We start from the raw sequence: 24967 nt of genomic DNA, 5'->3' as shown, positions 1-24967 counted from the left end.
CTTTAAGGTCCCTTCCAACTTAAACCATTCTGTAATTCAACTTCACTTCCAAAATCTCCTCTGAAAAGCTGCCCTAGAGCCCAATATGATGCTGTCACAGTAAATACACTAAGACTTTCGGATCAAATTTTCAGGTTCAATTTCTTTCAGTCCTCCTGTGCAAATTCACTTTTGCTCATGTCTCTACAAGCTCTGTTCTCTAGTCACTTAAAGCAATCAAATTGAAATTGATATAACACAAACCTACACCTAAAGTGTTTTAAGTAATTTAAAACCAAGTACTCGGCAGTTTGCTGCCTAGATTTATCAGGGGAGTTGGACTAGATGATCCTCAGAGGGCCCTTTTAACTGTCACCTTTCTGTGATTCTGTGATGTATGCAACTAGCTGAGAAGAAAATGTCTGGAAAATGGATTCCAAATCTATCTATCTATCTATCTATCTATCTCCTACAGTTGTACCTACTAAGCTGACATGCACAGATTTGCATTTTATCTTGGGAGAGCAATGGTGCACACGTGCAAGACTCAGTGCTCTGGACCAAATGCAGAGCACAAATAAAGGATGCAACATCTATGTTTTCACCCCTCCACCTTCTTGGATGACAGTGAAACAAAGCAGCACACCACCCATGCTCTACAAAGGTAATTTCATTATTCTAATGCACTCTTGGAATTTCATTAGACAGTGCTAAGTGGATGTGAACATAAGTCACTCCACAGCACAAATACCAGACAAAAATGAGTAGCAGAAAGCCTAATTACCATTCTCACAAAGCACTCCATATCCATCTGTAACACAGTACCAGATCTAATAATAAAACACAGGATTTCTGGATGCTCTACCTCAGCTACTAAACATGCCTATATTTAGGCCCATCATTTCACTTCTCATTGTCTCATTTTTTGTCTTCTGCAATGTGGGGATAATTACATTCAAAAATCCATAGATTCCACTGGGGCTAGTTCATGACTAGAACATTTAAGATTTATCATAATACAAATAATAACTTTAACAAGAGTGATAGAGGAAGACCAGGTCTTTATGGGACATTCATCAAGAATACCTATAAATATTTCTGCACTGCAAAGCCTGTTGGAGGTCGTAACAGGCAACAGGTAAAGGGGTTATGAAATGGATTTAATTACAGAGTCACAGAATTTCAGTGGCTGGAAGGGATCTCGAAAGATCATCCAGTCCAACCCCCCTGCCAGAGCAGGATCACCTACACCAGATAACACAGGAACACATCCAGGCAGGTTTTGAATACCTCCATGTTTGTTAGGATCTAGAAAACCAGCCCCTCATTTCACAGGCAGGTCTCTGAATGCAGAAATCTCAGTGATCATTAAAATGAAGTTCAGCCATCTGCATGGCACAGGAAGGGCCCTCAGGCCTTCTCCTGAGGGTCTGCCTGAGATTGACAGTTTCATAAATGCTGAAAACTAAGTGTTCACGAAAGGGCTGTTTCTGTATCTGGCATGTAACAGCTGTCAGTCTGAGGAAGCAGATTTGGTACAGCACAGACATGGTGAAGACAGTCCCTGCCCTGCTATTCTAACAGCTTTATCGAAAACATCAGCACCTTAATGCAAGACAGGACACTGCACTCCCACCAGAAACAATTTGCTTCCATACAACAGGTACAAGGTAAAAAAAATCACTGCACTCTATTTTTAGGTATCCTATTGCTTTTGTACTCATATAGTGGCTCTGCAGGGTCTGATCCTGACTTCAATCCACAATAAGCATTCTGCAAAACATAACGGTGACATTCGATACAACTCCACTTTCTTTAGTTTTATTAAAATGCAAATATTTACTTTATTGCATACCAAATTAGAGGTCCATTAGCAAGTCAGATTTTGCCAGTGTCTCCAACACAGCTCTGAGGAATAAAATGCATAAATTACATTACCCCAAGCAGCTGAGAAGTACACTGCTTTCAGGAGTACACATGGGCAACACTTACTCATGTACCTTTTTGCTGCATTCTCAACCTTATTCTGCTGTTACTTCTGATGTTTTGACACTGCAAGGACATATGTTTACATATCCTCCAGAACAGTACTGGGGAAATCTGAATTGTAAAGTAAGAGGTCATATATTACAGGGGATACTTTGCTTGCCACTTGGATTATTGAATAAACATTTAAAAGATGAGATTCACAGCAAAATAGAGTGAGTTAACCTGAAATATTTTTATACATAAATATTTGCATGAGTAATAATATTATGAGTTTCAAAAGATACTTAAATTTCCACCAGGCAACACACTAACAAATCTTCCTTCCACTCTGGAGTAAAAGAGGGGTAAGAACCAAGCTGTCACTGAATCACAAATTTGGACTCACTCTCTTGCAATAGTTTTGTGACTTTTCTCCTTATGATCTGCCCCTGCTCTGAACACCTGTGCAGGCACAGCAGGGTGTATCTTTTCATTATCCTTAGGTAAGCACAAAGACATCCTCAGGTAATGACTGCTAAAAGTAACAACCTTTATGTTCTAACTTTTGGAAAGTGCTGAGTTCAGGAACTTGTAAATTTGACTAAAAATAGCGAGGGCACAATGCACACAATAAATGAGTGTCGGTAGTGAATTAATTGCCTGCCAGAAATACCACACTTCCTCCAATTCTGATCTTCAGGACTCTCTTTCCAGATGTGGTACTGGAAGGAAAGAAGTTTTTCCTTCAGTTTAAGCTCCTGTGTTCTAGTTTTGAGCCTGTTGTCCCTTACCAGTTTTATGTCTCACACACACTTGAAGTCTCAGGCACTTCAAAATGTCCTATGTCATTCCAAGCCAAAGACAACTTCAATTAATTTAGTTTCATGCAAGATGCTGCAATTACACTCGAAGTCCTGACTGACAGAAAGCAATACAGCATGGCAAATTTACATCCCACAAAATTTGCAGATCTAATTAATGCTTTAGAAACAGCAATATCCTTTATTTCAGTGCCTACATGCAAACTCCAGAATTTCTTTTGAGGCAGCTTAGGAGCTAATTGTGTGCAGATATATAGCACGGGGGGGGTGTAGCTCATTCTCACAATGATGTTGACAGAGGTCTCAGAGGTCTATCTCTTCATATTGTTTATTAGTATTTCTGTAGAGCAAGCATCACAAGTCTCTGAGCATACCACACAAGGTTATTCTATTCCAAACAGTCAGCCATCAAACTACAGTAGTTTGACTCCCACTCCAGACTGAGCTGGATTTGAACAGCTGCTGTAGAGATGAAAGACTGTGTGCAATTATTAACTCAATGAACCACCTCAAAAACAGCAAACACATTTTTAGGTTCAATTTAAAACAGAAGAGTCTAACTATGCCTGCTAACAAGAAAACTAAGCAGCACCCTGAAAATAAGATTTCTATTATCAGATCAGCTGCACAGCCCTTCCTTTCCTGATGTCTACATGTCTTGTGGATGTACACAATTGGTCCTCATTATTTATTGCGATGAGGTTTTTGTAGCACCTGGCACAATAAGGCTCTGGAAGCATTGCTGTAACACAAACAGTAACAAAAGCACAACAGAAAAGGAGAGCCAAGTCTTGCTGAAAGGAATCTTCAGCCAAAGCACAACAGGGCTTTAAAAGATCAAAGTATTCAACTAAGGACATTGAAAAAGAATGCAAAATTCTAAGGCTGGTAAAATATAAGACAACAGAACATCCACCAAAATACAACAAAAGCAGATTTGCTCCTGCATTGTATTTTCTTTCATAAAGAAGACAAATAGAATAGCCTGAAACCATCCTTTTGAAGGTACCGAAGACAGCTTTAAAATGCAAAGTTCTGATATTATAATGTCAATTCCAAATATCTCTGCAGTCCTAAGAAGAGATGACACATTTAAACCGCTAAAAAAGGTTACCGAACAACTGTTTCACATTCATATTGTTCATCAGGCCAGTTAACAGAAAGTTCAGCTCTTCTAACCCAATGGATTCTATGATTCTGTGATCTTGACAAAGCTATGCAGGGTGATTTGATCAAAAGGCACCCTGACTTCCTGGAAATATACACTAGCCACACTCCTTCAGGACAGAGTCCTCTCAAAACCCAGAGGGAAGGCAATAAATGATTTTTCTAAGGAGTAAAACATTCCTAGCTCAAATGAAGGGCTGCAAAGGCAGGTGTTGAATTATCAAATCAAGACCTTGCATTTCTTCCCTGCTTTCTACTCAGTTTGACTTTTGTGGTTTCTCTGAAGTTTCACTGCAAAATTCTACACATTCATATAAGTACCAAGAATGCACTACATGGGTTTTCTTTAAATGGTGCCTAAATTATCATAGAATCATAGAATTGGTTTGGTTGGCAAAGACCAGAAAGATTGTTGAGTCCAACCATTATCTGACTCAACCAAGACTGGTGCTAAACTATAACCCTTAGCACCACATCTGTGCCTCTTTTAAACACCTCTAGTGATTCAAGCATCTCCCTGGAGAGCCTGCTCCAGTGTCTGAGAACCCTTTCAGTAAAGAAGTTTCTTCTAATATCCAACTTAAACCTCCCCTGGTACAACATACGGTTATTTCCTCTTGTCCTGTTGCTTGTTACTGGGGAGAAGAGACCAACACCCCTCTCACTCCAACCTCCTTTCAGGGAGTTGTAGAGAGTGAGGAGGTCTCCCCTCAGCCTCCTTTTCTCAAGACTATGAGAATCATAGAATTGTTAGGGTTGGAAGGTACCTCAAGGATCATCTAGTTCCAACCTCCCTGCCATGGGCACACCTCACACTAGATCAGGTTGCTCAGAGCCACATCCAGCCTGGCCTTAAAGCCCTCCAGGGATGGGGCTTCCACCACCTCAAATCCAAATCTTTGAGATGCTGAAAGTAATTTTTAAAATGCACAGTATTTACTTAAATACTTTTATACACAGCAATGGCTACTCAGCAACAAGCTTCTGTATTCACAGAGAGTCACAGGGAGACACTGAATAACTATTTGGATACCTGCAGTATGTTTTCTAGACACAGAATTCTACACTGATTCTTCAGAAGTTATTCACATTGTCTGAATTAGGGTTTATGCTCCTAGCCACTCAGCAGCAGTGTAACTCCTTACAGTTATGCTGCTACCCAGATGATCAGTCAAAACTCAGCAGTTTCATCCTATTGATGAAACAAGAGAGCATTAGATACATCAAGAAACACAGCATGTACTGAGAGACCTGTAACAATGATGAACTCTTTGGTCTTTAATGAGAATGGACTAAGTTCATGTGCTCCATCATTGTAACCATCACTGTAAATGGGAATCACGTCACATGGTGCCTTTTTTTGTTCCTTTTTTTGATCTTTGTAACAGCAGCAGTTTATCAGAACTCTGGAAACATCAGCCTCCTTGTCCTGTAAAGCAGAATACCACTGCTATATTCACAGTCCAAAGATACCTAATGACTAGACTACAGATTCTGTTCTCCTCTGAGGTGACACAAACAACCTAAACTTCAAAGACAAAATCCTGACTACCAGTTATGAGGTGCTGAATATAATACACACCACAAATCTGCTATAAATTTACCCTGCAGACTTATCCCTCCAGTGTGGCTATGCTGCAACACTGTCAGCCATAACCAAATGAGGAATTAAAACATCTTTATGTAGGTTGTAAAAAATTTATAGCGCTACGAAATATAAACCCACTGCTGCTGATCCCAGTTCAGCAACAAACTGTCTTATGGCTGTAGTTTCTGCCTGAGAGGTTTTACAACCCCAGGAAGAAAGTATGATTCCTTCTTACATATGGGTGGATACTCATCACTTCAAAAATTCCTTGTGATTATACATCACATTTGCTAAATTTGCTTATATGACTTTACATTAAGCATTTCAATGAACCATGCTGTAGACTTACAGAATCAGAGAACTGTTAGGGTTGGAAGGGATCTCAAGGAGCATCCAGTTCCAACCCCCCTGCCATGGCCAGGGACATCTCACACTACATCAGGTTGCACAGAATCACATCCAGCCTGGCCCTAAAAACCTCCAGGGATGAGGCTTCTACCACCTCCCTGGGCAACCTGTTCCAGTGTCTCACCACACTCATGGTGAAGAACTTCTTCCTAACATGCAGACTAATATGGAAACATATCAAAACAAAATTGTCCACAGACACCCAGGTGTCTGGAATTATGTATTATACTCACTAGGTTTTACATTTTATTTACAGTACCTCAGTCTCAACAGAACACCTTCTACAACTGCTCTTTAAGGTAACACTGGGTTTTGGTTATCAACCATAGTCTGTAAATACAGTAAAACATAACTGTGATGTGCACTAGAGTATACACTATGGAACATACATTTATAAGAGAGATTTATTCTATTTTTGAAGTGTGGTATAAACCAGAATTGAATCTGGTAAACACCAGAAATACCAAGTAGAGAGTAAGTCCTCCTTCTCTGGAGACTTTCAAAACCCACCTGGATGTGTTCCTCTGCAGCCTGCACTAGGTGATCCTGCTTTGGCAGAGGGGCTGGACTTGATGATCTCTAGTGGTCCCTTCCAACCCCTAACATTCTCTGATTAAATATCTACCACTATCACCAGAGATCCAGCTCCACTGGATACCATAGTGAGGTAAGCACTAGAACAGACCAAGCATTGGCAATCCCCCACATCCTAGCTAAAATGTTCAAATCTGTCATCTTCAAAACAAATTGGGTGAAATGGTTTTTGTGGTGGTTGGTGGGTTTGTTTTAAACACCCCAGCTCCTGATTTACAATCTACTCTCACTGTTGCTGCTACTGGAATGCTGGCTAAGTTTGGTAATTCAAAGGTTGTCCCTGCAGGGTTTCTTTTCTGTATGCTTGTTTGTATTTTTCAAGACAGTTCATCTGGAACATCTTTGAGATTAATGTCACCTTGCCTGTGGTTACATTTCCTGCTGAATTTGCTCTCCTCCAATCATCCCTTTAGGATTTGCAAAAAAAACCCCACAAAAAGCCAACTCCAAACAGAGGGGGAAAAAAAACCAAAACCCCAAAACAAACCAAACAAAACAAAAAGTCAAGCAAAGGGGTTGAGTCCTGGTACAATAGTTTCTTACACTCACAGTTTTAGGAATTTTATGCCTAACTGAACTATAATTCAGTAGAAAGAAATACTTCAGTTCCCTCCAAGTTCCAGTTCTGCTGTTTGTAAGTCACTCAACATTTTCCCCCAACCAAATGTCAGAAAATGTCTGTCTGCAGAACAGTTACGTCCTCCATTCACAGAATCACAGACTGGTTTGGGTTGGAAGGGACCTTAGCAATCATCTAATTCCAATCCCATTCTTGTTTTAGAAAATGCAAATAAATTATATAATATCATCTGCTAACATTTCATATACCTGCTCACAGTTTGTAAATAACCTCCTCCAAATATTTTGGAGATGAACTTGAAAATCCATTCTCAAGGAACTCTTTGCCCACTGGGATCAGATTTAGATGACATCTTGTACGCCCATTGAATTATTCCCAAGAACACCTTCTAAAACCAGCACCTAAGGAAACTGAACATATTTTTATAGCTCATCTATAACCTCTTCAAAAACATATTTACAGCAGAATTAAGTTCTAAGGTCATCAACAGCACAACATCACCGTTTTCAAAACCCTTTAAAAGAATTACCTGACTTCTAGACACATGAAAACAGGTATGTTGTTGTTTCGTAGAAAGGGAAACAGACCTAGAACCACACAAAGCTATAAAGAGGGACACATTTGGTGCTTGCCAAATGCATCCTAAGTGATGTTCTCCTCTGTGTATGTAGCTGGCACTCAATTCTTCACTGCTTTTTCCAGAATTTCCCCTGACAAAGCGCATCCTTTATACTACATAAAGTTATCTTTAGTGATTGTGAGATTTCAAGACTAAAAATTTCTGCAGTTATTGCACCTACCTTCACTTGCATGTAGACTCAATTAAAACAAATGTGTCCCCAAAGAACTTTGAAGAAGAAGCTGAATTAACAAGGTCTTTAAGTGAACCAGAAGCAAGCCAGTCCCTTATGAATACAGAGCCTGTAATTAGCCATTTTGCTGCTCACGGTGTGGCTGAGGCTCAATAAAAATTAAACCCTGATGCAGGGAAGGCACTCCCATGGGGCTCACACACATTAATACACTACCACTCACTAGTTGCTTTGCATCAAAGAAACTGGGACACAGCTTGAAACTGGCTGCCTGCCTATTTGATAAAATGGAAAGCTATTGGTGATAAGTACTCTCTCTTATTTTCATATCCCTAGTGTCACAAAAACAGGCTCAGTACTTAAATGTGGCTCCTAACAGTCACATGCTCACAATGGTGCCAAGCAAATACGACTCCAGCTTTGACTGATTAGAAAATTACACTTCATGGATTCTGCACGGTGTCACAGTTACACCTTTGGATCACCTCAAACCAATTATCTCTAGCACTGACTTTCCTAAAACCTCTAAGGATGAGGCCATCAGTTTCCTAAAACCACATCTGAATTTAGGTCTCACCTTGATTAGGATGCAGTCAGTAGTCTACACTTTGGTGATCACCTTTTTAAGCAAGAATGCAGAATAATTTAGATGGCCCCACTACTACTCTGCAGAAAGCAAACTATAGTAACTCAAGCATATATAAAAGAATAATGTGGAGCTATGATTATTTTTACTTCAATGGGACAGAGGTAGAAGAATGACTAGTATTTCTGAATGCCATTGTTCAAGCTACAGATGAGTAACTCATTAATGCACCAATCCTACAATTTATCAGCTCCTTCAAAACTCCCAGGAACTGAGGCACTTAGCATCTCTCAGGTCAAGTGAAAACAAATAGTACATCAACTTTTCTCTTCAGCCACTAAAAACTTAAATATGCCATCAACAAAATGTTTGGTTTATCAAATAGCAAGCCACACTTACAAAAGGAAATAAAAATTTAAAACTGGTATCTCTAAAGCCAGTACTACAAAAATATCAGGTGACAGTGCAGTAAGAGCACCTCAAGCTGCAACTGTAAAATGATTCACCACCTTCAAAAAGCATGGACTCAAAAATGAATGGGCTGATCTTCTGAAGTTTCAGTTCTTACCCAGAAACCCTCTATCATGTTAACCTTTTGTCCTTTGGCTTACTCTGCCCTTACAAGGTCATCATGACATCCACTTCTGCAGTAGAATCCAGCTTTTCATCAACAGAGCATTAGGATCATTCAAAGAGAAGAGGAAGGCACTGGCTGGCTTTGATTCCCATAAACAGCCTCACAAACCCGAGGCTGGTGGATGCTCACCTTTCGCAAGAGGAAGCAAATGCGCTCAATGTTTCTCAGCCGCTCTCTCTGCCAAGAAAAAGTGGGCAAAAGGTAGGAGATTAGTTGGTGTTATAAATTAAAGATAATACATTACAGAAATCACAGAAACATTCAGGTTGGAAAAGACCTTCAGGATCACCAAGTCCAACTGATAACCCTACTGTGCAAGGTTCACCCCTAAACCATATCCCCGAGCACCACATCCAAACAACACATCCAGGGTTGGTGACTCAAAACACCTCCCTGGGCAGCATATTCCAATGCCTGACCACTCTTTCCATGAATTTTTTTTCCTATTTTTTTTCCTAATGTCCAGTCTAAACCTACCCAGTTGCAGCTTGAGGCTGTTCCCTCTTGTTCTATCACTAATCACCTGTGAGAAGAGACCAGCACCAGCCTCTCTACAACATCCTTTCAGGTAGTTGTAGACAGCGATGAAGTCTCCCCCTTAGCCTCCTCTTTTTCAAGCTAAACAGTCACAATACAATTACAATAGGTTAAGATCATAATTAATGGCTGCAGGGAAGGAAAACTTGTTCTTAATCTGACATGATAGTACACTCTTCCTACCTACTGCTTGAAAGTCAAACGATTTACCCAGTTTGAAGTGCCAATAAGCTATTTCTGTATCTGTTACTGGGTGTAAAAATATAAACTGAGGATTCAAGTCTGTGTTAGCCTTCAGTCAGGGGCTGCACCTTCTTTTTTTGAGTCAGAATTTGTGGCTCTATCCAATGGTGCCAATCTATACCACAGAGACTTGATGTTGCATTTGCAGATATCTTGAAGCCAGAGGCTGGGTAACTGGAAGTGGAAAAACAACTAGGAATTTGGTATGGCTGTCCTTCCTCTATCACTAAGAGGGCACCTGAGGAACACTTGATATTATAATTTAACCCATTAGTGAAGAATATGTGAAATGTCCTAGAAATGTTGAGCCACAGATGCATTCAGAACTACTGAAAGTCACTTTAATGAAGCACTGTGACTCAAAAGATGCTCTAAGCCTGAGTCACAGAAAGAAGCCAAGTTAAAGAGAGGTTTTCTTTTAAAAGCCTCACAATGAGAAATTCATTAACAAAATTAGATTTCACCCTGCATAAACCCATCATTGGAGTCAGGAGCAGGGAAGTCATTGTGCCCCTGTACTCTGCACTGGTTAGGCCACACCTTGAGTACTGTGTCCCGTTCTGGGCCCCTCAGTTCAAGAAGGACATCGAGACACTTGAACATGTCCAGAGAAGGGCAACGAGGCTGGGGAGAGGCCTTGAGCACAGCGCTATGAGGAGAGGCTGAGGGAGCTGGGATGTTTATCCTGGAGAAGAGGAGGCTCAGGGGAGACCTCATTGCTGTCTACAACTACCTGAAGGGAGGTTGTAGCCAGGAGGGAGTTGGTCTCTTCTCTCAGGCAACCAGCACCAGAACAAGAGGACACAGTCTCAAGCTGCACCAGGGGAAGTTTAGCCTTGAGGTGAGGAGAAAGTTCTTCACAGAGAGAGTTGTTAGCCATTGGAATGTGCTGCCCAGGGAGGTGGTGGAGTCACCATCCCTGGAGGTGTTCAAGAGGGGACTGGATGGGACATTTGGTGCCATGGTTTAGTAGTCATGAGGTCTGTGGTGACAGGTTGGACTTGGTAATCTTTGAGGTCTCTTCCAACCCTGGTGATACTGTGATACTGTTGGTTACACTGCAGAAGGCAGAGTGGCTTTGTTGTCCTAGAAGACTGTCAGATAGTATTTTCATTTAGACATGGAGGGGAAAAATTCTAAACAATTACCCTTTTTAAAGAGGTAACATAATACATCAATGTGGAAAGGCAACTTTAGCTACACTCTCTGCCTTTCAAATGCTTTAAATTTGTTTCAAGTTTGAATTTTCCACAGATATGTCTCTTTTCCCTTTCTGTCCCCAAGTTTAAGCTATTCCTCTTTAAAAAGGTATCACTTTGGAAAGACAGTGAGACAGTGGCAGCTTGATAGGTGCCAGACAAATACTGTGCCTCTCTCTGACATCTGTGATCTAAAAGAGATTCAGAAATTTTAGACTCATGGTTGCAAACAGGAAATTGGACGTGTGTGGATGTGTCTGTGAAGCTGCAGAAAGGTTTCCTGCCTGCAGTAGGAGCTAAGTGGAGAGGGCAAGATAATCCTCTTAATTCCATTTAAAAGACAGGTGCCTAACTGTAGCTGGCCCTGGAGGAGTAGTAGGTAGGCTGTCTTTGAATCATAGGTAATAGAGTGTGAAGCAGTAAATCTGAACTAAATTCTCCTTAATCCAGCCTTCCCTTGTCAAAAAGGCTCTACCCTCTGTCATGAAAACATTGTGGAAGACACAGGAGTAAACATCTGACATTCTTACACTGCAATGAAGATGACTACCCCACCAAACAAATGCAATATGGCCACAAGCAACTATGCACAAAGCAAAAGGAAAATACACTCAACCATACACATAAGAAACAATTAATAACTTGTTAAACATTTCCCTTTTTTGTCAATATTAAAGGCATCAACATGTGCATCAACTGTGCAGAAGAAAGCACTCTGAGATTATTGCTTCATACTTCATCAGAGAAAACTTCATAGAAGGGAATCAAATATATCAACTCATCACAGAATATTTTGCTGTGTTCCAATGGACACTCTAATATTAACTTTTTGATTGTGACACTAACATGACTGAAACAGGGACTTACTAACTACTTTTTTGTTTGTTTTTGGTTTAATCCTGGAAAGCAATTTCATAACCATTTTAAAAATAAGAGGACATTATTTCCATGGAGCATTTCCATGGTACATTTAAATAGACATTTCTTGGGTACAGTTCTCAAGATGGAAAGTGAAAACAGATAAATTGAATTCAAAAAAATCAGATTACTTCTATGGAAGTAATCTGGTTTTGAATTTACTGGAAGTAATTGATAGGATTTCTTCAGACAACAGCTTTCTTCTGTTCTCATTCTTTGCTTATGCATTAGAGAACAGTAAACAAGGCTTCCTGTTAAAAGGTTCATGTAAAGATTCCTCTTAAAATCATCAGTCTTCTAAGCACTAGCACAAATGCTCTGCTGAGTTACAAAACAAGGTGAAATGGCAAAGTCCTAGCTACTGAATCTGGTTATAATTTGCAGGCAATTAAATAACTTGATACCCTGTAGAGATCAAATTCAAGACCCGTCATAATCATTGTAATTCCCAGCGATGGCAGGGAGCCAAGTTCTGCTCTCCATTCTGGTGGTACAAATCTGATTCCTGTTTAACTGTAGTCAGCTAAATCACCCTAGATTACAGTTTTAATTAACAGAGGAATTTCCATATACCTAAATTTTTGGTTCATTAGGTAAAAGTGAGTTTGCACTCCCAGGATGATATTTAACCTTTTCCCTAGCAGATGTAGCAGAATGTGTTATTTGTTCTTACAGCAGAGGAGAATTTAGAGCCCTGCCATGGGACAGAGAGGTCTAGGAATGAATCTCTTATCAAATGCCTGCAAACTTTTGACTCATTGATACAGACAGTATGAGAGAAGATGGTCATCCCACGCTTTAATGTAGAGAAAGCAAGTGATTTCAAGAAGAAAACTCATGCCATAGAGTGAAAAAATATAATGCTAATGCTTTCTTTTTATATCCTTCAGGTTTTGAGCTTCCAAATTACTTTCCTGCCTCCTTCAGCAAACAGGAAAGCTATTAGCATAAAGAGCTGCCATCTGGCTTCCTAAGACTGGCCCAATAAATCAATTTTCCAAGATACAGTTGTCTTCACAACAGCCTTTCCACTCATTTTCACACTCATACTTTCACCAAGGGTTCAGAGCATCTCTCTCTCTTTAGCAGCTGTTGCTTAGCAAGCCATGGGCTGTACTCACCGCGTGGACTGGGTTGCACTGATCTATTGGGCTTTTGAAGTCTGTCCGAAGTTCATCAAAGGCAATTATCTGAAAAACAATTTGTTTTTCAAAAATTGTAATGAATGCTCATCAGGACTAATTAGATGCATCACCTCCCTTCCTCCTTTTCCATAGCAAATATGGGAAACTAGCTTCCCCAACGTGCTCCTTAGCTCAGGACGTTCCCGCATGTAACACCTACAGTCCATTACCCCATCGCTCCATAAAACCCTGTCTATAACCTTTCCAGCATTGTTGCTTTCCAGATTTCTTCCCTCTTATCAGCTACAGTTCTTTTATCCAACTTTCAAATAGGACAGAATTATTTCACACAAGAACGCATCTCCAGGGAGGTTGGACTCAGTGATCTCCAGAGGTCCTTTCCAACCCCTACCATTCTGCATGATTCTGTGATACAGACCTGCTGCACAGGTAAAACACACTGATTTTACAGATATGGAATGCAGGAGCAGAAATCTTGAAAATGGCCTGTGATTCATATAATCATCTGGTGAGAGGGTTGAGAATAAAACCTAGATACACAATCCACAAATCGAGGCACTGCTCCACAACCCACTCTAATGCTGCATTCATCACACTGAAGCGCATTTAAAATCAGAAGTGTGGTGTTTTACAAGAGCACTCTACAGAATTCAGTTTATTCAACTCTGACAAGTCAAAGTGTCAGGGAAAAAAACCATAAAGGGATCTATAAAGCGTGATTATCAATGAACCATTTCTCCCCATGGATGCAGCATCACTGCAAGTTAGGAATTAGAGGTACAGTGGATGTTTAGAACAAGGTAAGAGAAAACTGTGAGAGAGTCAGAGTACAGTTGTGAAGAATAAGGCTTGTGACACCTCTGTATTTAATACTTCTTGACTAGTTCTTCATATTCTCAGTTGGACCAACTGTAAGAGGGTAACAGCCATCTGAGCCAGAAGCACACATTTCTATTTGCATCTGGGCACCAACACTAGCACTGAGAGCACTGACAGAAAGGGGGAAAGAGGGCCCTGTAACAGGTAAAAGAACTGCCTCTTTTCATAGCTGTGCCACTGCTTTACTTTGGGATTGCAGGGAGGTGGTGGAGTCACCATCCCTGGAGGTGTTCAGGAGGGGATTGGACGTGGCACTTGGTGCCATGGTCTAGTCATGAGGTCTGTGGTGACAGGTTGGACTCAATGATCTTTGAGGTCTCTTCCAACCTTGGTGATACTGTGATTCTGTGCATCAGTAGAAATTCTCTTTGCTCACTGCACTGGTACTTACAGCTGGAGCTTTAAGACAGAGAACTGTCATGAGCTGTGAGTGACAGTTGTTTTTAATAATGTGCAGTGGTAACAGGTATTTTTCTGTTGTAAACAGTGGCATGAGCTGAAATTTCCTTGAGGTCAGAAAATAACCACCAAACAAAAAACAGGTGACTGTGATGTGCTCTTCCTTTTTTGTAGTCAGCAACAGAAACCAGGAGACAACTGTGAAGTACAAGATCCCGCCAGCACAAGGTCTAGCTGATGCTGTGAGGAAAGACTGGTCCAAGTCAACAGCCTGGAGAATCTGCACCCTAAAGCCAGAAGATAGACTCCCTTCAAGACATACAGGAAAGCCTCTCACGATTTACTGAACACAGAGACAAGATGATAACCCTGAAGCATGTTTAGATGAAGAAGTAGTAGGTTGCTCTGAAAAACTGAACCACTAAGGCAGGGCTCTTGAGCTAGCCTAACTAAGACACTTTCAAAGATCATGTAGTCCAGCCCCCCTGCCAGAGCAGGATCGCCTAGAGCAGGTCACATAGTAACACATCCAGCTGGGTTTTGAACGTGTCCAGACTCCACAACCACTCTGGGCAGCCTGTTCCAGCGTTCTGTCAGCCTCACAGCGAAAAAGCTTTTCCTTATGTTCACATGGAACCTCCTGTGCTCCAGCTGGCACAGTATTTATTTGATTCTACGTTATGCATGCATTTTTCCTAAGTGCACTGAAACAACTGATAGTATTAAGAACATTGCCTGTGGTCAGGCATTGGAACAGGCTGAGAAATAGTGGAGTCACCATCCCTGGAGGTGTTAAAAAAACATGTAGATGTGGCATGGTTGAGTGGTCATGCTAGTTTTGGGTTGATGGTTGGACTTGATGATCTTAAATATATTTTCCAATCTTAATGACTCTATGAGTCAATTATAAGTAGCCTTCTGCAGCAGCTTTGGTGCCTCAGGACATTGTGTGGTCGGAGTTGCCACTACAAAAGAAAACTCAAACTAATTGCTGTCTCCATGAAATATTTTACAGTGCTTTCACAGGACGTGAGGTGTTCTGGCCATGCTCTAGAGTAACAATCTTCTAGTCATTTGTATTTCAGCTACCTACTTCCCATTCATCAGCTTGTAAGAGTTGCTGGATGCTCTGGAACAGCATCCAGGTATCCTCAAGCTCTGTTTCACCTCAGAAATTGCCATACTTATCAGCATCTTGACAGAGTAATTCACTTGGAGACAGTGTGGTAGATCCCCATCAGGGCACTTTGCCATATGAACTGCCACCATTTTAACTTTGTAAATGAATGTGTTCTACAAAACACTCAGTATCTTATAGCCAGCCAATCTAATTTGATTCAGGGTGGACATCAAGATTACAAAACATACATACAGGTGGACATCAGTGACCTCATCTCTCTAAAGGCCACACAATAAATAGAGCATTCCCGTGAAGAATGGCTATCCTCAAGTCACAAAGTTAAACAGATAGCTAAGTGGATAGCAGTTTGGAAATGTGCTAGGAACTGATCTTGCACAGAGGAAAACTGTACTTCTATTAGTAAAAGCTAATGCTGTACACAGCTCCATAGAAAGAGAATGAAGATCATTTGATATTCATGTGGGAATTCAAAGAAAAAGGGGGGGGGGCAATAAGCTACCTGCTTATTTCCAAAGCTATGTTTACCAATAATTTCTAACACTACAGCAGAAGGGGGCCAAGGATTGAATGGTCAATAGCTATTGAACTACTTTCTGACCTGGAGAATGCTGCCTGTGATTCCACATTGCAAAACATAGCAGGAAGTTTGTTCTACCACTGCCCTTGCTGGGCTTTTTGATTTTTTTCATTCCCTTTTTTTCCCCTGCTGTCAGAAGTGTACTTGTGGGTGCTATCCACCAAATAAAAACTGAAGGTTTATAAAAATACTGGTTGCATTCTCTGGTGATTCACACCATCTGCAAATCTCAAAAATCTCAAGTGCAAGTCAGCAAGGAGTTTGCCCCAGTTTAAACACATACTGAACAGATGAGGCTGTGATGATAATGGATGTTTCAGTACAGATGCAAGTGCAACGATATTTATAAAACCTGTTTGCCTGACCTGCACTTTCTGCATTCATCTCTGCAGACAACAGCACCTTTGAATAATGAAGCAGTCACATAAGCATGGAGGAAGAAAACAAAATTTGGGTTCAGTCTTATGCACCCAAACTAAAAATTTCACCTATTAATGGCAGAAATTAATGATGATCTCTGATTTTAAAGGAAGATTATGGTTTTTAATCATTGAGCTCTTACAGAAATGTATTTTAATTGAGTGTGATGTTTTAGGGTGGCAGTGAAGTTGGTGTGGGTGTGAATTCAGTGACAGCAAAGAAGTTGGATATTATTGCTAATTGGCACCTCAGAAAAGTTAAGATAAAGCAGACCTTGATGACAAGCACACTAACCACAGCACAGAACAGTAACACTTAACATATGTTTCTTTGCCACCACCCTGTCAATGCACCACAATCCCATCTTGAAGAAACTGTCTTTAATAATTCATTTAAACACTTTCTCTACCCCACCATTCTCACACACAGCTTTCACAGCACCCATACCAGCACTTCCTAGGCTATCTGCAACTCAGCACAAGGGCAGAAAGGTGATGAACAGGTTTGGGAGCTTCATGCCTGTCCGTCAGCTGCCATATAGACATATTCACTGCATTTGGGAAAGTGTGTTGAACATTGACTGTGTCTGAACCATATTGACACAAGCTGGGCAAGTTATTTTGTTGGATTTTTGTTGAGCAGAAACAGCAACTGACAAAACATGTGAGAGACAGTAGGTCAGGTAGGAACACAAAAGGACCTGAAATGGAAGATAAGTCACTGCCTTGACACAATGCAGAGAACAGTGACACTGACAAAGTGACACACTGAAAGAACAATTTTTGCTACCCATTTCTTACCATGATGTGAACTGACTCTGACAATTAAATTTTCAGATGGTTGGTAAATATTTGTTGAAGATGTTTTTTCCTTCTTTCTCCTTGAGCTGAACTTCTCTGGTTCATGCTACCAAAGTAAATACAGCAAGGAAAAGCTCCCTCCATAAGAGTTGCTCTGAGTTTGCACCTCCACTGTGATCTCCAATGAGAACAGTTATTTCAAGCTTGAGGGTCTGTAGGTGTGGTGGGTTGAAATTTGCCCCCCAACATGAACTTTGCCAGACCAGCTCAACTGAAAGTAAATGAAAGCTGTATTCACAAGCTAAACTACAATCTACACTGGAATGCAATGAATATGTACAAGATAAACAGTATTTACAATATTTACAGGCGTTTACAATTAATAAACAGCACAACGACTCCCCTGGTCAAAGACCAGGGGAAACTACTAGCTTCTCCTTCCCTGCCTCCTCCTGATCCCCCTGTACAAAAGGGAGAAGAGAAAAGAGCAGAAGGATGTTAGACTTAGCCAAAACAATGCAGCCAAGGTCAGGTAGAAGCGAGTCAGTGTCTCTCCCAGAGCAAAGAAGCAAGAAGAGAAGAGAAATAGTTTTGGGGCAACTTGTTTTATTCCCTTATCTCTTCCAATGGGATCATTTAGAATTATCATTATTTTCCTATTTACACCCAACAGAGATTTATTTACATTTTACTACTTTCTGTTCAATATCAGTAAAAACTTTTTAAAGCCATTGCCTAAAACTACCACAGTTGGTCACAACATCTTGTATATTCCTGTAATGTCCTATAAATCATAAGTGTTAACTGCATTGTGATGTAATAACTCAATGTCTTTCTATGACATCTTGATTGCCACTGAGCTGCATGGCACAGCTTTCACTGCCTGTGAAGGCTGAAAAGACAGAACAGGCTTCCCAAAGAGGTTGTGGAGTCTCTCTCACTGGAGGTATTCAAAATGCGCCTGGATGTGTTCCTGTGTGACCTACTCCAGGTGATCCTGCTCTGGCAGGGGAGTTGGACTGGATAATCTTTCAAGGTTCCTTCCAACTCCTAACATTCTGTGATCTTGTGATTAACTTCTAAGGCATAAAACACAGCCTGCTGCTATGCTCCATCTACCTGCAGCCCCTCAAAAAAAAAGGAAGAGATGGGAGAACATCCAGAGTGCATGCACATGCACTTTATAAACATTCTATAATTACTTCTTGAATAGCAAATTAACTTCATGGAGAGGATGCAGGCTCATAGCTACGAATACACACAAAGCCTTTAGGCTGCATTTGCATTTCTTTTTATACAGAGAGGTTACCAGCTGATTCATGTCTACCTACCTGCAGCTAGGTAGACATGCAGCAGAAGAGTAGTTCCCAGATACCCTTCACTTTGTCTTGAGAACAGAGGACAAAATAAGCTGTTACTGACCAAGTTAATTCACAAGAAATGAAATGGGCTGGACATGGAGCCAGTGCTGCACAGCATCATAGTATATGCTGGCAGGAAGCTGAAAAATGATCTTCATTCTAAGTCTTGGGCTTAACTCTCAAACTCTTCAGAAAATCTGCAGATCACTTTAACACTCTGATTGTCACTTTAAAAGGGGGAATTTTAATATTCATATTTCATACTTAGTAAGATAAGAATTTATGATTCTGCTCACTCATGTTCTTAACACTAGTGGTCTGTTATCTAGTATGGATCTGTACTCAGCTCATGAGGGTTTTCTGGCAAGCTTTCTGCTCCATGTTCAGGTTCACAAGTTCAGAGTATGACTCACTAAAAGAGCACAACATTATTCATTAAGGTTATAATCAACTAGATTGAATTCAGGATTTCTGTGAACTAGATACTGAAGAGTACTGACTTTAGAATGCTGTAGCTGTGCAATGTTAGAAGTTCTCACTCATGCCCCTAATGACTGTCTTTTGGGGCTGTAAAAATACCTCAAAAATTAATAATAAATAATAGCAATAATAATCAAATAAATATTAAAACAAACTACTTCAATTTACCAGGGATGCAAAACATGTTATGGTATGGATTCACTGACATTTACTTCCCCAAGAGTCTTGGGGGCCATACAGCTGCTCTTATAATCATTAATGAAAGTACTATACAAACAGTTAAGAGAAGGAAATTAAGAAATACACATTGAAACTGCAGTGCTGGAGGATTTAAGGCAGCAGAAACTAAAACTTAAGCTACAGTCTGACCAAGATACAAACTTTCAAGGTTTATTTTAACCTCCTATTTCAAGCAGAAAGAATAACTCCCAACGGTCTTGCAGAGTCACATTTTGTTAAGTAGCATGAGCAATCAGACCTTCATTTTTATTAAGAAGGGTGCACATACCACAGTTTTTCAGATAATAAGTGTTCTAAGTCAGAGGAACAAATATTTGCAAGATTTCCATAACTTTGGAAAGCCTTACAGAGGAATCCACTCTATTTCCCCCTCCGTTTCTTTTAAGACAAAAAAGGCAAAATTTGCCTCCATCTTTGCTTTTAGGAAAATCTGATTATATGATGAAGTTCAATGTTTATTTATTTATTTATGTTTTGTTTGCTTCTTTTATGCATTTATTATCCCTTGCTTTGTAGATCAAAGTATCTCTTCTTTGTCCTAGAACAAAACAGGAACACCAGTAAACGTTATTCATTTATTGTCTCTTAATCGGTGAAACAGAATGCAGGAAATAGAACTGGAGGGGACTTCCTGGGCTGTCAGCTTCAGCCCCCACTTTCTGCAGACACCACATCAGAAGATCCAAGTGGTAAATACAGCAAGCTTATTTTTAAAGCAGAGAGAGGAGGCATATGATTCCTCTTCTCACTGCTCCATTTGGAACACAGCATGAAACCTGCTGTGAAAGTTGGGAGCCTTCTCCTAACTTTTCAATTTGTTCAGAGAGAACACAGACCATATACAGCATTGCCAAGACCATTTCATTACTACAGCTACTTAGTAAAATGAGAAAAAGTTTTACTTAGTGGAAACTTGCATCAAAAAAGGTATGACTCCAAAACCACTTCTCTTACGTTCAGCAGGAACTCCAGCCCAGCTCATGTTAATTGACATTCCCACAAACCCACACAAACCTGATGCATTACAGTCCTTATGTGTGACTTAATAACAGAGCTAAACAATGCTGGCACTAAATCTCTATTTCCTTTCCCCTCCCCTTCCCTCCCCCCAAAAAGCAGTGGATTAACTCTTGAGTGCCTGGAGCTTTTTTTTATTGAGACTTGCCAATAGAAATTAGATCATAGAATCAATCACTCAGGTTGGAAAAGTCCCTTGGGATCATCAAGCCCAACAGTTAACCCTACTCTACAAAGTTCACCCTTAAACCATGTCTCCAAGAACCACATCTAAACAACTTTTAAACACATCCAGAGTTGGTGACTCAACCACCTCCCTGGGCAGTCCATTCCAATGTCTGACCACTCTTGCTATGAACATTTTTTCCCACTGTCTAGTCTAAACCTGCCCAGCTGCAGTTTGAGGCCATTCCCTCTTGTTCTATTGCTAATTATCTGTGAGAAGAGACCAGACCAACCTCTCCACAACGACCTTTCAGGTCATTGTAGAGAGCAATAAGGTCTCCCCTCAGCCTCCCCTTCAAACTAACCAGCCCCAGCTCCTTCAGTTGCTCATTATCAGATTTATTCTCCAGGCCCTTCCCCAGCTTCCTTGCCCTCCTCTGCACTCACACTAATCTGCTTTTTTGAAAAGCTTAAAAACCTTCTTTGCATGCCAAATGTCTTTAGGAGTCTTTATACATAAATTACCTACATCAAATTATCCCTCTGTTATTAACCCTTCACTTTCAACTTCAGGGAGATGGAAGATCATTATGAACATATCAGAAGGGCTATGGATAATCTGGCAGCACAATCATGAGTGATGGAGAAATGAAAAAAATGGAGAAACGAGGTTCCTGTCTCAGGCTTCACCTGGCAGAGGACACCACACTCTCACCTTGTCAGTCTAAGCAGGGACTGAGCACCAAAAGAACTCTAACCCCCTGATCATTTTCATGGCCCTCCTCTGGACCCAATCCATCAGGTCCATGTCCTTCATATATTGAGTGCTCCAGAGCTGAAGCACCCACAAATATTGTAGGGGCTTGTACTTCAGATAAAGAACCTGCCAACAGAGTTAATAAATACTGCCTGCCTAATACACATCCCAAGCTTTCAGAAGCTCCCAGTGGCATGCACAACTGATGCACTACCTCTGTCTCCTTGTGGCAAGTAGAATACTGCAAAATGTGTGAGTTTAGCACTTTTTTCAGTCATGTGTTTAAAGTCAGAAAGACAAGAAGCCATCATTCAGCTTACACATTATAATGTTGTAATTTTACATGGATATATTATCCAAACAGGGGAATTACCCAACTCCATGTTACATGTTAGTGTATAAGAATAGACCTTTAAGCCTATACTTGACAATTGTTCCTTCCCCAGCCCCTTTGTTTGACTGTTTTTAACTGCTTAGCTCAGAAACCCAGCAAGAGCTCTGATATTTGTAACACCACCTCCCCATTAGCCAGATGGGTTGTTGTGGTGTAACCGCAGCTGGCAGCTAAGCACCACACTGCCACTCGCTCACACCCCCCTAGTGGGACGGGGGAGAGAATCAGAAGAGTGAGAAAAACTCATGGGTTGAAATAAAGACAGTTTAATAGGTAAAGCAAAAGCTGTGCATGCAAGCAAAACAAAACAAGGAATTCATTCACACTTCCCACCAGCAGGCAGATGTTCAGTCATCTCCAGGAGAGTAGGGCTCTAACATGCATAACCTGGGAAGCCAAAAGCCATTGCCCTCTTCCTTCTTCCCCAGCTTTATATGCTGAGCATGATGTCATATAGCAAAGAGGTATCCCTTTGGTCAGTTGGGGTCAGATGCCCCAGCTGTTTCCCCTCACACCGTGTAAACCTGCTTGCTGGTGGGGCAGGGAAGTCTTTGACTCTGTGTGAGCACTGCTCAGCAGTAACTACACATCTCTGTGTTGTTAGCCCTGTTTTCAGCACAAATCCAAAACACAGCCCCTACTGTGAAGCAAATTAACTCTATCCCATCCAAAATCAACACATGTTGGGGGGGAAATTCCAACCCACCACAGCCAGTCAATGTCTCAATGTGATTTCATGTAACTTAGTTCTCTGCCCTTCTCCATATCTCAGCTGCAAACCTGCCTGGTAATTCAAGTTCCCATACTGGGACACAACTGCATCCTAATTATAGTTAAAATGAGGCTTAAATCCCTCTAGAAGGTGCAGTTAAATAATCAACAAAGCAAGAATGGGGCATAGAGCAAAATAAATTGCAAGTGATCTTTGCACTGTCAAGTATAATCCTAGTGGAAATCACTCCTCCTGACGCTCTATTAGTGTGAAGAGTTCTTCTCTCCTCTATTAGAGTGACAGCGCTTAGGAAGATTACTCAAAATTGGATTAATGGATGGGCAACCTGCCTCAAAAGCCAGAGAATTTGATCCTTTTTGTCATATTCTATTCCTTGTCTATATCCTTTCATTGAACATCATCTAACACACAAAGACTCAAGTCTTGGTGGTTTTCATGATAAATACCTGAAAGGAGGTTGTAGTGAGGTGGGGGCTGGTCTTGGCCTCTTCTCTCTAGTATCAGGTGATGGAACAAGAGGATGTGGCCTGAAATTGTGCCAAGGGAGGTTTAGATTGGACATTACAAATAATTTCTTCAGTGATAGAGTGGTCAGGCATTGGAAGAGGCTGCCCAGGGAGGTGGTGGAGTCCCCATCCCTGGAGGTGTTCAAGAAACACGTGGACAAGGCACTTTGGGACAGGGTTTAATGGCCATGGTGGTCTTAAGTTGACAGTTGGGGGGGTGGACTCTACAATCTTCACAAGCCCTTTCCAACCCCCATAATTCTATGACTCTACTGAGCTTTGAGTGCTTTGAATAGAAAGTTACTATCTTCATGAGTTACTGGTTATTATTGCAGCACTGCAGACAACAATTTGAAACAGCAACCTGGTTTCTGAATGAAAAGAATTCACTTATTGTTATTACTAGTTTTGAAAATACCACTAAAAATCCCCAGAAGCTGCAAAATTCTGTTGCAAACACAGTGCTCCCAGAAGGCTGATTTGACAAGCATCTATCTGCAGATTTCTACAATTGCTATGAAATGGGCTTTTAAAAACAATCTCATCCATCTAACAAGGAGAAACAGTTTTATTGGTTAACAACAGGACTCTGGACACAGATTTCGTTTGCTCACCACAGACACTGAAATATGTGCCCCAGTTATCCTGAAACTGGGAATCATAGAATAGTTGGGGTTGGACCTTAAAAGACACTGTGTCCAGTTCTGGTGTCCTGCGTATAAGGAGGACAGGGAACTCTTGAAGGGAGTCCAGAGGAAGGCCACGAAGATGACCTAAGGGCTGGAACACCTCTGCTGTGAGGACAGGCTGAGGGAGATGGGGTTGTTCAGCCTAGAGAAGAGAATATTCTAGGCAGACCTTACAGCTGCTTTCCAATACCTGAAGGGAGTCTACAGGAAGGCTGAAGAGGGACTTTTCATAAGGGTGTCTAGCAACAATACAAGGGAGAATGGTTTTAAGCTGAAGGAGAGGAGGTTTAGAATAGATCTTAGGAAGAAGTTCTTCAGTACAAGGGTGGCAAGGCTCTGGAATAGGTTGCTCAGAAATGTGGATGCCTCTTCCCTGGGGGTGTTCAAGGCCATTTTGGATGAGGACTTGAGCAGCTGAGTCTAGTTGAGAGGTGTCCCTGCCCATGGCAGGGAGGTTGGAGTGGATGATCTTGAAGGTCCTTTCCATCCTAGGCTGTTCCATGACTCTATGATCTAGTTCAAATCCCCCTGCCATGGGCAGGGACATTTTCTGCTAGACCAGATTGCTCAAGGCCTGTCCAGCCTGGCATTGATCGCTTCCATGGAGGGGACGTCCACAATATCCCTGGGCAACCTATTCCAGTGTCTCACCACCCTCACTCTAAGGAATTTCTTCCTAATATCCATTCTAAATCTCCCCTCTTCCAGCTTATGTCAACTGTCTCCTTCAGGAGAGACCAATGCTACATCTATTCTCCAATACAGAGTTCAGAGATTACCTTTGCTTGTAACCAAAACTTCATACCCACTCATTGCCTTCTAGCCTTGGCCAGTTGAAATCCAAGGAGGCAGAAATCAGCTGTGCACTTAAAAACTGCAGTTCATAAGGAGAAGGGAGACAAGCAAGCTGTGCAGGAGGGATGATGCTGATAGAACTCTACAGAGCCTCTTTCTAAACAGGCTAATAGTTTTGCTCCCTACAGCCTTAGGCAGAGAAGAAATGTTAAGGTAAATCCAGACTGCCAGGCTTCCCTCCTGAACCAATAAAATCTTACAAAGTACTGACTTCAGCTCTGGGACCCCCAACACAAGAAGGATATGGCCCTGATGGAGCAGGTCCAGAGGAGGGCCACAAAGATGATCAGAGGGATGGAGCACCTCCCCTGTGGGGCCAGGCTGTGAGAGTTGGGGCTGTTCAGCCTGGAGAAGAGAAGGCTCCAAAGAGAC

General features: G+C 41.2%; 1 protein-coding gene across 1 annotated transcript in view; it reads right to left on the bottom strand.

Moving 5' to 3' along the window:
* The window catches only part of CNIH3 (cornichon family AMPA receptor auxiliary protein 3), a 48763-nt gene that overhangs the window by 9930 nt on the left and 13866 nt on the right, over positions 1–24967 (bottom strand). Inside the window, exons 2-3 of the mRNA XM_009901213.2 lie at positions 13159–13227; positions 9270–9317 (exon numbers count right to left, since the gene is read on the bottom strand). Coding sequence (XP_009899515.1) covers positions 9270–9317; positions 13159–13227 — 117 coding nt within the window. The remainder of the gene's footprint in view (positions 1–9269; positions 9318–13158; positions 13228–24967) is intronic.

Source organism: Dryobates pubescens, chromosome 2, assembly GCF_014839835.1.
Source record: "Dryobates pubescens isolate bDryPub1 chromosome 2, bDryPub1.pri, whole genome shotgun sequence".
NCBI classification, from domain to species: Eukaryota; Metazoa; Chordata; class Aves; order Piciformes; family Picidae; genus Dryobates; species Dryobates pubescens.
This window is presented reverse-complemented; position numbering and strand designations above follow the sequence as displayed.